The 11,573-nt window shown below is 54.0% G+C and overlaps 1 protein-coding gene across 1 annotated transcript; it reads left to right on the top strand.

Moving 5' to 3' along the window:
• Positions 1–10,478: 10,478 nt before the first annotated feature.
• On the top strand, positions 10,479–11,573 carry NKX2-4 (NK2 homeobox 4). The gene is made up of 2 exons (XM_056488034.1): positions 10,479–10,845; positions 10,948–11,573. The coding sequence occupies exons 1-2, from the start codon at positions 10,479–10,481 to the stop codon at positions 11,571–11,573; spliced, it is 993 nt and encodes a 330-aa protein (XP_056344009.1).

The raw sequence follows: 11,573 nt of genomic DNA, 5'->3' as shown, positions 1-11,573 counted from the left end.
AAACGGGAGCAGGGAGAACAGCAGGCGCAGGGCAGGAACCAGCCCCCCAAAAAGGGAGCAGCGCCTTCCTCCTCGCATCCAGAAAAACGGGAACTTCCAATCCTCGGGATGCCGCGTGGGGTGTCCAGCCGGAGCCTGGAAAAGAGAGAATTCCGGCTGTTATTCCAGAGGAGGGGAAGCGGTGCCAGCGGGAGAGGACCCGCTGAGCAGCAGGGGCGGGAGGAGCAGTTTTACTCCTCGGTGGTGTCTGAGGTACCAAGTCCCGCATTCCCAAAAATTCCTGGCGCCTGAGCAGGAGGGATCTGCATTGCCACGGAGACATTCCCTTTTCTGTTATTGATTCCCTTTTTCCATTTCCTCCTGGGAATCCCTCCCAGAGCGGGCCTGGGTGTGTCCCCAGGGAAGTGGGAGCTGAGTTTTCCTCCAAGGCAAACCCAAAAGGAATTTAACCATGATTTTTGCAGGTGTCCATCCCTGGGAATTCTCATCCTACCTGAAGCAGTTCCCACCAAAAAAAAGTTCCTGGCCACGGGGAGAAGCTGAGGTGAAAATCCACGGTGCCACCAGAGCTGCTTAATGATTAATGGAATAATATTTCCACCCGTTGCAGATGAGAAAAGATAATTACTTTCGGGGTTTAAGAACCAAACGTGTTGATCCAAATGTAATTCCCGGCGTTTCACCGGGAACACAAATGTCAGCGGGCTGCGGTTGTCAGGAAGGGGGAAAGGAGGTGCGGGAATTAAATCGCACGCCAAGGGAAAGGCGCCGCCAAGGGATTTTTAATTGGAGTTAATTAAAAAAGTTCTTCTTCCTGGGCTCGCGTTTGCGCCCAGAGCGAGGTGACAGAACCAGAGGGGACACGCGTGGGGCAAAAATCCCAAAAGGCTCATCCCCCACGGATGCAGGGAGCTTGGATCTTTTTTTTTGGGAATCCAGGCTCTGGAATTTTCTGTCACTCCACCCCTGCTGTCCCAAGCACAGGGAGAGGTTTCCTTTCCAACCCAAAGCACCTGGGGCGGTTCAGGGAGGAGATGAGAGGAATCCCTGTTCTCCAGGAATCCCAGGAAAATCGCCCCATCCCAAAAGCACCCAGGGAACAGCAACAGGATGGGGTTGGGGTTATTGGGGTTTGGGTAATGGGGTTTGGGTTATTTGGGTTTGGGTTATTGGGGTTTGGGTTATTGGGATTTGGGTTATTTGGGGTTTGGGTTAATAGGGTTTGGGTTATTGGGGTTTGGGTCATTGGGTTTTGGGTTATTGGGGTTTGGGTTATTGGGTTGGGTGATTGGGGTTTGGGGACTGGGGTTTGGGTTATTCGGGTTGGGGTTATTGGGATTGGGGTTATTTGGGTTGGGTTATTGGGGTTTGGATTATTGGGGTGGGGGTTATTGGGGTTTGGGTTATTGGGGTTTGGGGATTGGGGTTTGGGTTATTTGGGTTTGGGTTGCTGGGGTTTGGGTGATTGGGGTTTGAGTGATTGGGGTGGGGGTTATTGGGGTTGTGTTATTTGGGGTTGGGTTATTGGGGTTTGGTTGATTGGGGTTTGGGGTTAATGGGATTTGGGTTATTGGGGCTTGGGTCATTGGGGTTTGGGTTATTGGGGTTTGGGTTATTGGGGTTTGGGTTATTGGGGTTTGGGTTATTGGGTTTTGGGTTATTGAGGTTTGGGTGATTGGGGTTGAGGTGATTGGGGTTTGGGTTATTGGGGTTTGGGTTATTGAGGTTTGGGTTATTGGGGTTTGGGTTATTTGAGGTTTGGGTGATTGGGGTTGGGGTTATTGGGGTTTCGGTGATTGGGGTTGGGTGATTGGGGTTTGGGTTATTTGGGTTTGGGTTATTTGGGTTGGGGTTATTGGGGTTTGGGTTATTGGGGTTTGGGTTATTGGGGTTTGGGTGATTGGGGTTTGGGTGATTGGGTTTGGGTTATTGGGATTGGGGTTATTGGGGTTGGGTGATTGGGGTTGGGGTTATTGGGGTTTGGGTTATTTGGGTTTGGGGACTGGGGTTTGGGTTATTTGGGTTGGGGTTATTGGGGTTTGGGTTATTGGGGTTTGGGTTTTTGGGTTGGGGTTATTTGGGTTTGGGTGATTGGGGTTGGGTTATTGAGATTTGGGTGATCGGGGTTGGGTGATTGGGGTTTGGGTTGCTGGGGTTTGGGTGATTGGGATTTGGGTGATTGGGATTTGGGTGATTGGGGTTTGGATTATTTGGGGTTTGGTTGATTGGGGGTTGGGTTATTGGGGTTTGGTTGATTGGGGGTTGGGTGATTGGGATTTGGTTGATTGGGGGTTGGGTGATTGGGGTTGGGGTTATTGGGGTTTGGATTATTTGGGGTTTGGGTGATTGGGTTTTGGGTCATTGGGTGATTTCTCCGCCAGGTTCCAGCTCCCAACCTGCCGATTTCCATCCCCCCACGCCGCGCCTGGAGCACCCACCGCCCATTCCGAGCGGAGTTTTATTAAATCGCCGGCTCCACGTTTGCGCGGAAAACACGGGAAGAAAAGGGAAGGAGAAGGGGGGGGCTCCCCCTGTTTGCTGAAGCTTTTTCTTTCCCCTTTTGAATAAAATGTCAACTCCATTATACAGATGTCAACTCCATTAGCGCAGCGCCGGCGCGGCCGCCGCCACTCGGAGCTGAGCGCGAATAAAATAAACTTCCCTCGCACCGGAGCAGAGGGCAGGGTCCTCCGCCGGAGTTCCAGCCTGGATAAGGAAATTCCTGCTTGTCCCTGCAGGGAAAAAAACATTTTCATTATCCCAAGTTCCTCAGGGACTTGGGAAAAAGGAAAAACCGGCTCGTGTATCCTGTTCGTGTTGGAGAATGGGGAGAGCCGGGCGCGCTGGGGAAATAAAATTATAATTGGGATGGGATGGGAATGAAGGAACAGGAAAAATGTGGGGAAAGAAGAGGAGCAGATTCCACGGGAGATCCTACAGGGGATTTGGGGGAGATGGGTTGTGGGGTTTGGGTTATTGGGGTTGGGGTGATTGGGATTTGGGGTATTGGGGTTTGGGTGATTGGGGTTTGGGAGAATGGGAATTGGGTTGTTGGGGTTTGGGGGATTGGGGTTTTGCTTGTTGGGGTTTGGGTTGTTGGGGTTGGGGTGATTGGGGTTTGGGTTATTGGGGTTTGGGTGATTGAGGTTTGGGTTATAGGGATTTGGGTTGTTGGGGTTTGGGTTATTGGGGTTTGGGTTATTGGGGTTTGGGTGATTGGGGTTTGGGTTATTGGGGTTTGGGTTGTTGGGGTTGGGGTGATTGGGGTTTGGGTTATTGGGGTTTGGGTGATTGAGGTTTGGGTTATAGGGTTATATTTGGGTTGTTGGGGTTTCGGATATTGGGGTTTGGGTTATTTTGATTTGATCTATTGGGATTTGAGCTATTGGAATTTGGGTGATTGGGATTTGGGAGAATGGGAATTGGGTTATTGGGGTTGGGGTGATTGGGGTTTGAGTTATTGGGGTTTGGGTGATTGGGATTTGGTTATTGGGATTTAGGTTGTTGGGATTTCATCTATTGGGGTTTGGGGACTGGGGTTTGGGTGATTGGGGTTTGGATTATTGGGACTTGGGTGATTGGGGCTTGGGTTATTGGGGTTTGGGTTATTGGGGTTGGAGCTATTGGGGTTTGGGTTATTGGGGTTTGGGTGATTGGGGTTTGGGTTATTGGGGTTTGGGTTATTTGGGTTTGGGTTATTGGGTTTGGGTTATTGGGATTGGGGCTATTGGGGTTGGGGTTATTGGGGTTGGGGTTATTGGGATTTGGGTTATTGGGATTGGGGCTATTGGGGTTTGGGTTATTGGGGTTTGGGTTATTGGGGTTTGGGTTATTTGGTTTGGGTTATTGGGTTTGGGTTATTGGGATTGGGGCTCTTGGGGTTGGGGTTATTGGGGTTGGGGTTATTGGGTTTGGGTTATTGGGATTGGGGCTATTGGGGTTTGGGTGCCCTTGAGGGAGAAGAAACCACACGACACACGGGAAAAGTTTCTTCCAAAACTTCAGCTCCCTCTTTTTATCCCGATCCAATCTTTTACTAAGACTTTATTATTCCCCATCTGGAGGAGTCCAGCCCCTCCCCAACCTCTGCTCGGGGGTTCTGTTCAATGTGAAACCCCTCTGCTGTTTTTCCAGGGAGGGATTTATCCCAGCACTTCAACAACGGGATGTTTCCAGGGATTTCCCCCCAAGAAAATCCCACTGCTGCAGGTGAGAGCCCCAAAAAAGAGATTTACTATCCATCAGTCACCAGGGGCCATGCAGGGCAGGGTTCCACACGGGATGGATTTCCCCTCCCAAACAGGGAAATTATTTCTTCCCACTTTTTTGCTCTATGGTGATTCCCAGCTGTACATGGAATATTGCTCTGATTTCAGAATTTATGGAGATTGTCCTTCAGGAATTCTCTCTCTAATTCATGGCTTCCCCACTTCCCCAAACCCAGCCCAAACAGAGGATTTCCCATCTTTTATTTTCCCCTTTCCCAGGAAAAGCCAGGTGCTTGTCTGGGGGTTTGTGTGGAGCCAGCTCTTGCTGTTCCCAATATTCTACTGGGAAAAAAAAAAATGGAATGAAAAACACATTCCTCAAGAAAGAGAGAGGGGCAGTGGGACCAGCACAGAGAGCTGCTGCCAGGTGGGAATGGGGATCAGGGATGGAGGATTTGGGATCAGGATGAGGGATTTGGGATCAGGGATTGGGGATTGGGATCAAGGATTGGGGATCAGGATGAGGGATTGGGGATTGGAGACTGGAGATCAGGGATGGGATCAGAAATCAGGGTCAGGGATGGAGGATTTGGGATCAGGGATCAGGATCAGGGATGGAGGATTTGGGATCAGGAATCAGGGATTTGGGATCAGGGATGGAGGATTTGGAATCAGGGATCAGGATCAGGGATGGAGGATTTGGGATCAGGAATCAGGGATGGAGGATTTGGGATCAGGGATTAGGGATCACAGATCAGGGATCAGGGATCAGGGACTGGAGATCAGGGATTGTGGATTGGAGATTGGAGATCAGGGATAGGGGATCCGGATCAGGATCAGGGATGGAGGATTTGGGATCAGGAATCAGGGATGGAGGGTTTGGGATCAGGGATTGGGGAATCAGGGATTGGGGATCAGGGATCAGGATCAGGATCAGGGACTGGAGATCAGGGATTGTGGACTGGGGATCAGGGATTTGGGATCAGAAATCAGGATCAGGGATGGAGGATTTGGGATCAGGAATCAGGAGTCACGGATTTGGGATCAGGAATCAGGGATCACAGATTGGGGATCAGGGATTGGGGATCAGGATTAGGGATGGAGGATTTGGGATCAGGGATCAGGGATTGGGGTTTGGGGATCAGGATCAGGGATGGAGGATTTGGGATCAGGGATTGGGGATCAGAGATCAGGGATTTGGGATCAGGGATTGGGGATCAGAGATCAGGGACTGTGGATTGGGGATCAGTGACTGGGGATCAGGAATCAGGATCAGGAATCAGGGATCAGAGAGCTGCAGTGCCAGGGAATTTCTGCCATCTGAGGAAAAGCTGGGGGAGATGCCTCAGGAATATCAGGCATCACTGGAATATTTTCTGCTGCCCCAACAATCAGGAAAACCATAAAAGCAGCTCTGGGATATTTCACTTCCCTGCTGCCCGCACTGGAACCGGCTCTGCTCCTTTTCCTTTTCCAGGAACTTTTCCCAGCTGGATCTGAGGGCACAGGACATTCACCTGGGAGCCCAAAGCTGGAAACAGGCAGGGGCAAAGCTGCCTTGCCACCCCAGCCCCACGGGAAAACACGAGCAGGAATTCCAGGGAAATGTGTGAGACCAATACATTTATGGAGAAGGGGGATATCCCAAAAAAAAAGTCCCACAAGGAAAACCTAAAACCACAAGGATGAAGATTATTCCATGGCCGTTATCCCTGTGTAAAGAGGGGCAGGGAAGCAGGGATTTTAAAACCTGATTTTAACCCTTTAAACCTGACTTTAATCCCTTAAACCCGAATTTAACCCCTTAAACGTGACTTTTAGGGTGAGCAAAGCCCCAGACCTGCCACGGGGAATTCCTGCCGGGAATTCCTGCTGGGAATTGCTGCCGGGAATCCCAGCCCCAGTCCCTGTGCCGGGCTCATTTCTTGCCTGGCCTGCCCAACATCCCATTTAGCGCCACTTCAAACTCCTAATTCCGGGTTTTACCTGGAAATGGTTTTAGAGCCCGGCTTCCTTCTCCAATCCCGAGCAAGCAATTCCTTAAACCTCTTTTAATCTCTGCAAATTACCGGCGAGAGCTGAACGGAGGCAAACTGCCCCCAGGCGCGGGGAGAAGGCACCGCTGGTTATTCGGGGGAAAAAAAAAAAAAAAAAAAAAAAAAAAAATCGCTTTCGGGGCGAGAAATGAATTAGCGTTTATACTGGATTGTTGGAAAACGCTGCCCCAAAAATCGGCCTCAATCTCCGTGTCAATTGTGGCTCAGCGAGGTCGGCACCTCGGCCGTGCCAGGGACAGCTCCAGCCTGGAAACGAGCTCCGAGGGTGTCATTATGGGCTGGGAATAACATCTGCATTCCTGGGAATAACATCTGCACACCTGGGAATAACATCTGTACTACTGGGAATAACATCTGCACTCCTGGGAATGACATCTGCACTCCTGGGAATAACATCTGTACTCCTGGGAATGACATCTGCACTCCTGGGAATAACATCTGCACTCCTGGGAATAACATCTGCACTCCTGGGAATAACATCTGCACTCCTGGGAACCACATCTGCACTCCTGGGAATAACATCTGCACTCCTGGGAATAACATCTGCACACCTGGGAATAACATCTGCACTCCTGGGAATGACATCTGCACACCTGGGAATAACATCTGTATTCCTGGGAACCACATCTGCAATCCTGGGAACAACATCTGCACCCCTGGGAACAACATCTGCACTCCAGGGAAAAACATCTGCACACCTGGGAACCACATCTGCACTCCTGGGAACAACATCTGCACTCCTGGGAATAACATCTGCACTACTGGGAACAACATCTGCACTCCTGGGAACAACATCTGCACCCCTGGGAATAACATCTGCACCCCTGGGAACCACATCTGCACACCTGGGAATAACATCTGCACTCCTGGGAACCACATCTGCACTCCTGGGAACCACATCTGCACTCCAGGGAACCACATCTGCACACCTGGGAACCACATCTGCACTCCTGGGAATAACATCTGCACCCCTGGGAACCACATCTGCACACCTGGGAATAACATCTGCACTCCTGGGAATAACATCTGCACTCCTGGGAATAACATCTGCACTCCTGGGAACCACATCTGCACTCCTGGGAATAACATCTGCACTCCTGGGAATAACATCTGCACTCCTGGGAACCACATCTGCACTCCTGGGAATAACATCTGCACTCCTGGGAATAACATCTGCACACCTGGGAACCACATCTGCACTCCTGGGAACCACATCTGTACTCCTGGGAATAACATCTGCACACCTGGGAATAACATCTGCACTCCTGGGAACCACATCTGCACCCCTGGGAACCACATCTGCACTCCTGGGAACCACATCTGCCCAGCCCGACATCCCGGCGCCCTTCCCGGACTGGGGTGATCAGGGAGCGGGGAAAATCACCCCCAAAAAAATAAAAACCGCGGGTTCGGCTTCTCGGCTCTTGGCTGTTGCATTTCCTACATTATTATTATTTTTTAAAATTTTTGTTTCCACTCCTTCACGTGGAATGCGGGAAGGAAGAAATCCTGGTTTTTTTGTGGGTTTTCTGGAGGGTTAGGTTAGAAAAACACGTTCTGCAAGCCAGGAGGATTTCAAGGTTTGGGTTTGTTTTGTTGGTGAGGCGTTCGCCACATCAAAAAGATTTTTTTTTTTTACACCCACCAAGGAAAGGATGTGATGCTTTTTATCCCAAAAATCGCTTTTCCCCCAGGCTGGATTCACTCGCTGTGCCCCAGGGGCGCAGTCCAGGGTCCTGATGTGCGAGCTGTTCCCTGAATCCCTACAAACCGCATCCCAAAATCCCTCTCAGCCTGCTCCTTATTCCGTCTGGTTCGTCCCCAAAGCAGCGCCGAGGCCTCGCTGGGATCCCGACCTGTCCCAGTGACCCGCAGGGAATCATCCCGGCAGCGCCAGGAGCAGCTCCGCTCCCAACAGAGCAAAACAAAATAAAAAAACAGCCAAAACACGCCAAAATAAAATATAAACACACCTAAATAAAATTTTTTAAAAACCAAAATAAAATTTTTAAATACACCTAAATAAAATAAAATTTTAAAATGCGCCTAAATAAAATAAAATAAAAGTGCACCTAAATACAATAATATAAAAATACACCAAAATAAAAGAAAATAAAAAATACACCAAAATAAAATAATATAAAAATACACTAAAAGAAAATAAAATAAAAGCACACCTAAATAAAATTAAAAAATGCACCTAAATAAAACAATATAAAAATACACCAAAATAAAATAAAATAAAAAATACACCAAAATAAATAAAATAAAATATACACCTAAATAAAATAATATAAAAATACACCAAAATAAATCAAATAAAATATACACCTAAATAAAATAATATTAAAAATGCACCAAAATAAAATAAAATAAAAAATGCACCTAAACACAATAATATAAAAATGCACCTGAATAAAATAATATAAAAATACACCAAAATAAAATTAAAAATACACCTAAATGAGATAATTTAAAATAATACAGCCTGAGGAGGAAGACTCTGGGGAAGGAAGGGCTGGGTTTAGCCCAGCTCAGCAGTTCACTGGTGACACTGGTGACACTGGGGACAGAGCTGTGTCCCCGAGGGGCAGAAATGTCCCCACGCGTGGGGCAGCCCCGCAGCTCCTGTGCTGCTCCCACGGGGATGTACAGAGGCGCTTTTAAATTTATTTTTTTTTTTTTTAGCCAGGGAGGGATAAAGAGGTGCAGGGTGGGGGGAAAAAAGGATGGAGGCGCCGGGAATTGTCCCGAAGGGTGGGAAGGCTGAGGGTGAACAGAACTGTCGGGACTGGGATGGATCCTCCAGCGGGGAGCACTTGGAAACGCGGAGCCCTGCTCTGATTTCCATCCTTTTGGAGTTTTCACCATCACGCGGCGCCGCAGGTGCCTTGTCCCCAAAAATACGGGAAAATGGGGTTTGGGAAGGGAAAGGTGCATCTCCCGAGCAACTCCAGAGAATCTTCCGCGCATCTCCCGCGCATCTCCCGAGAATCTCCCGCGCATCTCCCGAGCAACTCCAGAGAATCTCCCGCTCATCGCCCGCGCATCTCCCGCTCATCTCCCGCGCATCTCCCGCGCATCTCCCGCGCATCTCCCGAGCAACTCCAGAGAATCTCCCGCACATCGCCCGCGCATCTCCAGCGCATCTCCCGAGCAACTCCAGAGAATCTCCCGCGCATCTCCCAGCGCATCTCCCGCACATCTCCCAGCGCATCTCCCGCACATCTCCCGCGCATCTCCAGCGCATCTCCCGCGCATCTCCCAGCGCATCTCCCGCACATCTCCCGCACATCTCCCAGCGCATCTCCCGCGCATCTCCAGCGCATCTCCCGCACATCTCCCGCACATCTCCCAGCGCATCTCCCGCACATCTCCCAGCGCATCTCCCGCGCATCTCCCAGCGCATCTCCCGCGCATCTCCCGCACATCTCCCGCACATCTCCCGCACATCTCCCGCGCATCTCCCAGCGCATCTCCCAGCGCATCTCCCAGCGCATCTCCCGCGCATCTCCCGCCCACGGGCTGCGCCCGCCCCGTCGCGGGTGCCGGTCCCGGGCAGCGGGCGCAGCTTTGGCAGCGGGATCCGACCGCAGAGACCCCGCAGAGCCCCCGACGGGCGCGGGGAGCCGCGGCAGGAGCCCCGCAGCCGCTGCCCAGTCCCGCCCGAGGGCCCGGCCCGTCCAGGGGGAGCTTTTCGTTGTGCCAAAAACCACGAACGCGCCAAGAACGAGCGAGAGGAGCCCAAAGCACCGCCGCAAACGGAGCATCACCCTAAGGGAGCGTCGCAGCCCGGGGACGGGGACAGGGATAGGGACGGGGACAGGGATGGGGACAGGGATGGGGACAGGGACACCTGCCCGGCTCCTGCCGTCGAGGCGGACGGGAGCCGTGCCGGGGGTGGCAGAGGGGATGATGGAGGGAACGGGCCGGTACTTACGGGCGAGGGCGGCGGGGCCGGGGCCGCTCGGAGCCGCTCCGGCTCTGCCCCGGGCCGGCCGGGCTTAAGAGCCGTCGGGCGGGCGCAGGACAATGGCCGGGAGGAGGGGGAGGCGGGGAGGGGCCGGGGCCGCCCGCCGCCGCTCCGCCCCCCCGCGTCTGGCGTAAACCCGGCGCCGGGCTAAAAGAACCGGCGAGCTACCGGCGGCCCGGGGCTGGTGGCCGCCGCCGCGGACGGCTCGCCGGGTGCCGGCGCGGCCCGGCCCGCCCCGTCATGTCGCTGAGCCCCAAGCACACGACGCCCTTCTCGGTGACCGACATCCTGAGCCCGATGGAGGAGAGCTACAAGAAGTTCGGCGGCATGGACGGGGCGGGCGGGCTCGGTGCGTACCGCCAGGCGCCCGCTCCCCCCGCCGCCGCCGCCGCCGCCGCCGCCGTCCCGCAGCACGTCCCGGCGGGCGCGGCCGCCTACCACATGTCGCACGGCGTGTCGCAGTTCGCGCACGGAGCCGTCGGGGGCTACTGCAACGGCGGGCTGGGCGGCGTGGGCGAGCTGCCCGCCTACCCCGAGGGGATGCGGGGCGGCGCGGCGGCGGGCGGCGGCTGGTACGGGCCCGGCGGCGACCCCCGCTACTCCAGCAGTAAGTGCGGGCGCGGGGGAGGAGGAGGAGGAGGAGGAAGGGGAGAGGGGCGAGCAGCGGCCCCGACGGGGCGGCCGGCGCTGAGCCGCCGGTGCCGCTCAGTCTCCAGGTTCATGGGGCCGTCGGCGGGGATGAACGTGGCCGGCATGGGCGGCCTGAGCGGCATCGCCGAGGGCGCCAAGGCCATGGTGCCGCTGCACGCCGCGCCGCGGAGGAAGAGGAGGGTGCTCTTCTCGCAGGCGCAGGTCTACGAGCTGGAGCGGCGCTTCAAGCAGCAGAAGTACCTGTCGGCGCCGGAGCGGGAGCACCTGGCCAGCCTGATCCACCTGACCCCCACGCAGGTGAAGATCTGGTTCCAGAACCACCGCTACAAGATGAAGCGCCAGGCCAAGGACAAGGCGGCCGCGCAGCAGCTGCACCCCGACGGCGGTGGTGGCAGTGGTGGCAGTGGTGGCGGCGGTGGTGGCGTGTGCCAGCAGCCCTCGCCTCGCCGCGTGGCCGTGCCGGTGCTGGTGAAGGACGGCAAGCCCTGCCCGCCGCCGGGCAGCGGCACCCCCGGCCCCGCCGCGCACCCGCACCCCGGCTCGCTGGGGCAGGCGGCGGACCTGGAGGAGCTGTCGCCCAGCCCGCCGGCTCTGCACGGCCCCCTGGCCCCCCTGGACTCGGCCGCCGTCGATTACAACGGCGGCATGGTCAGCCCCAACCTGCTCTACGGCAGGACGTGGTAA

Source organism: Oenanthe melanoleuca, chromosome 3 (genome assembly GCF_029582105.1).
Source record: "Oenanthe melanoleuca isolate GR-GAL-2019-014 chromosome 3, OMel1.0, whole genome shotgun sequence".
Taxonomy (NCBI): Eukaryota; Metazoa; Chordata; class Aves; order Passeriformes; family Muscicapidae; genus Oenanthe; species Oenanthe melanoleuca.
This window is presented reverse-complemented; position numbering and strand designations above follow the sequence as displayed.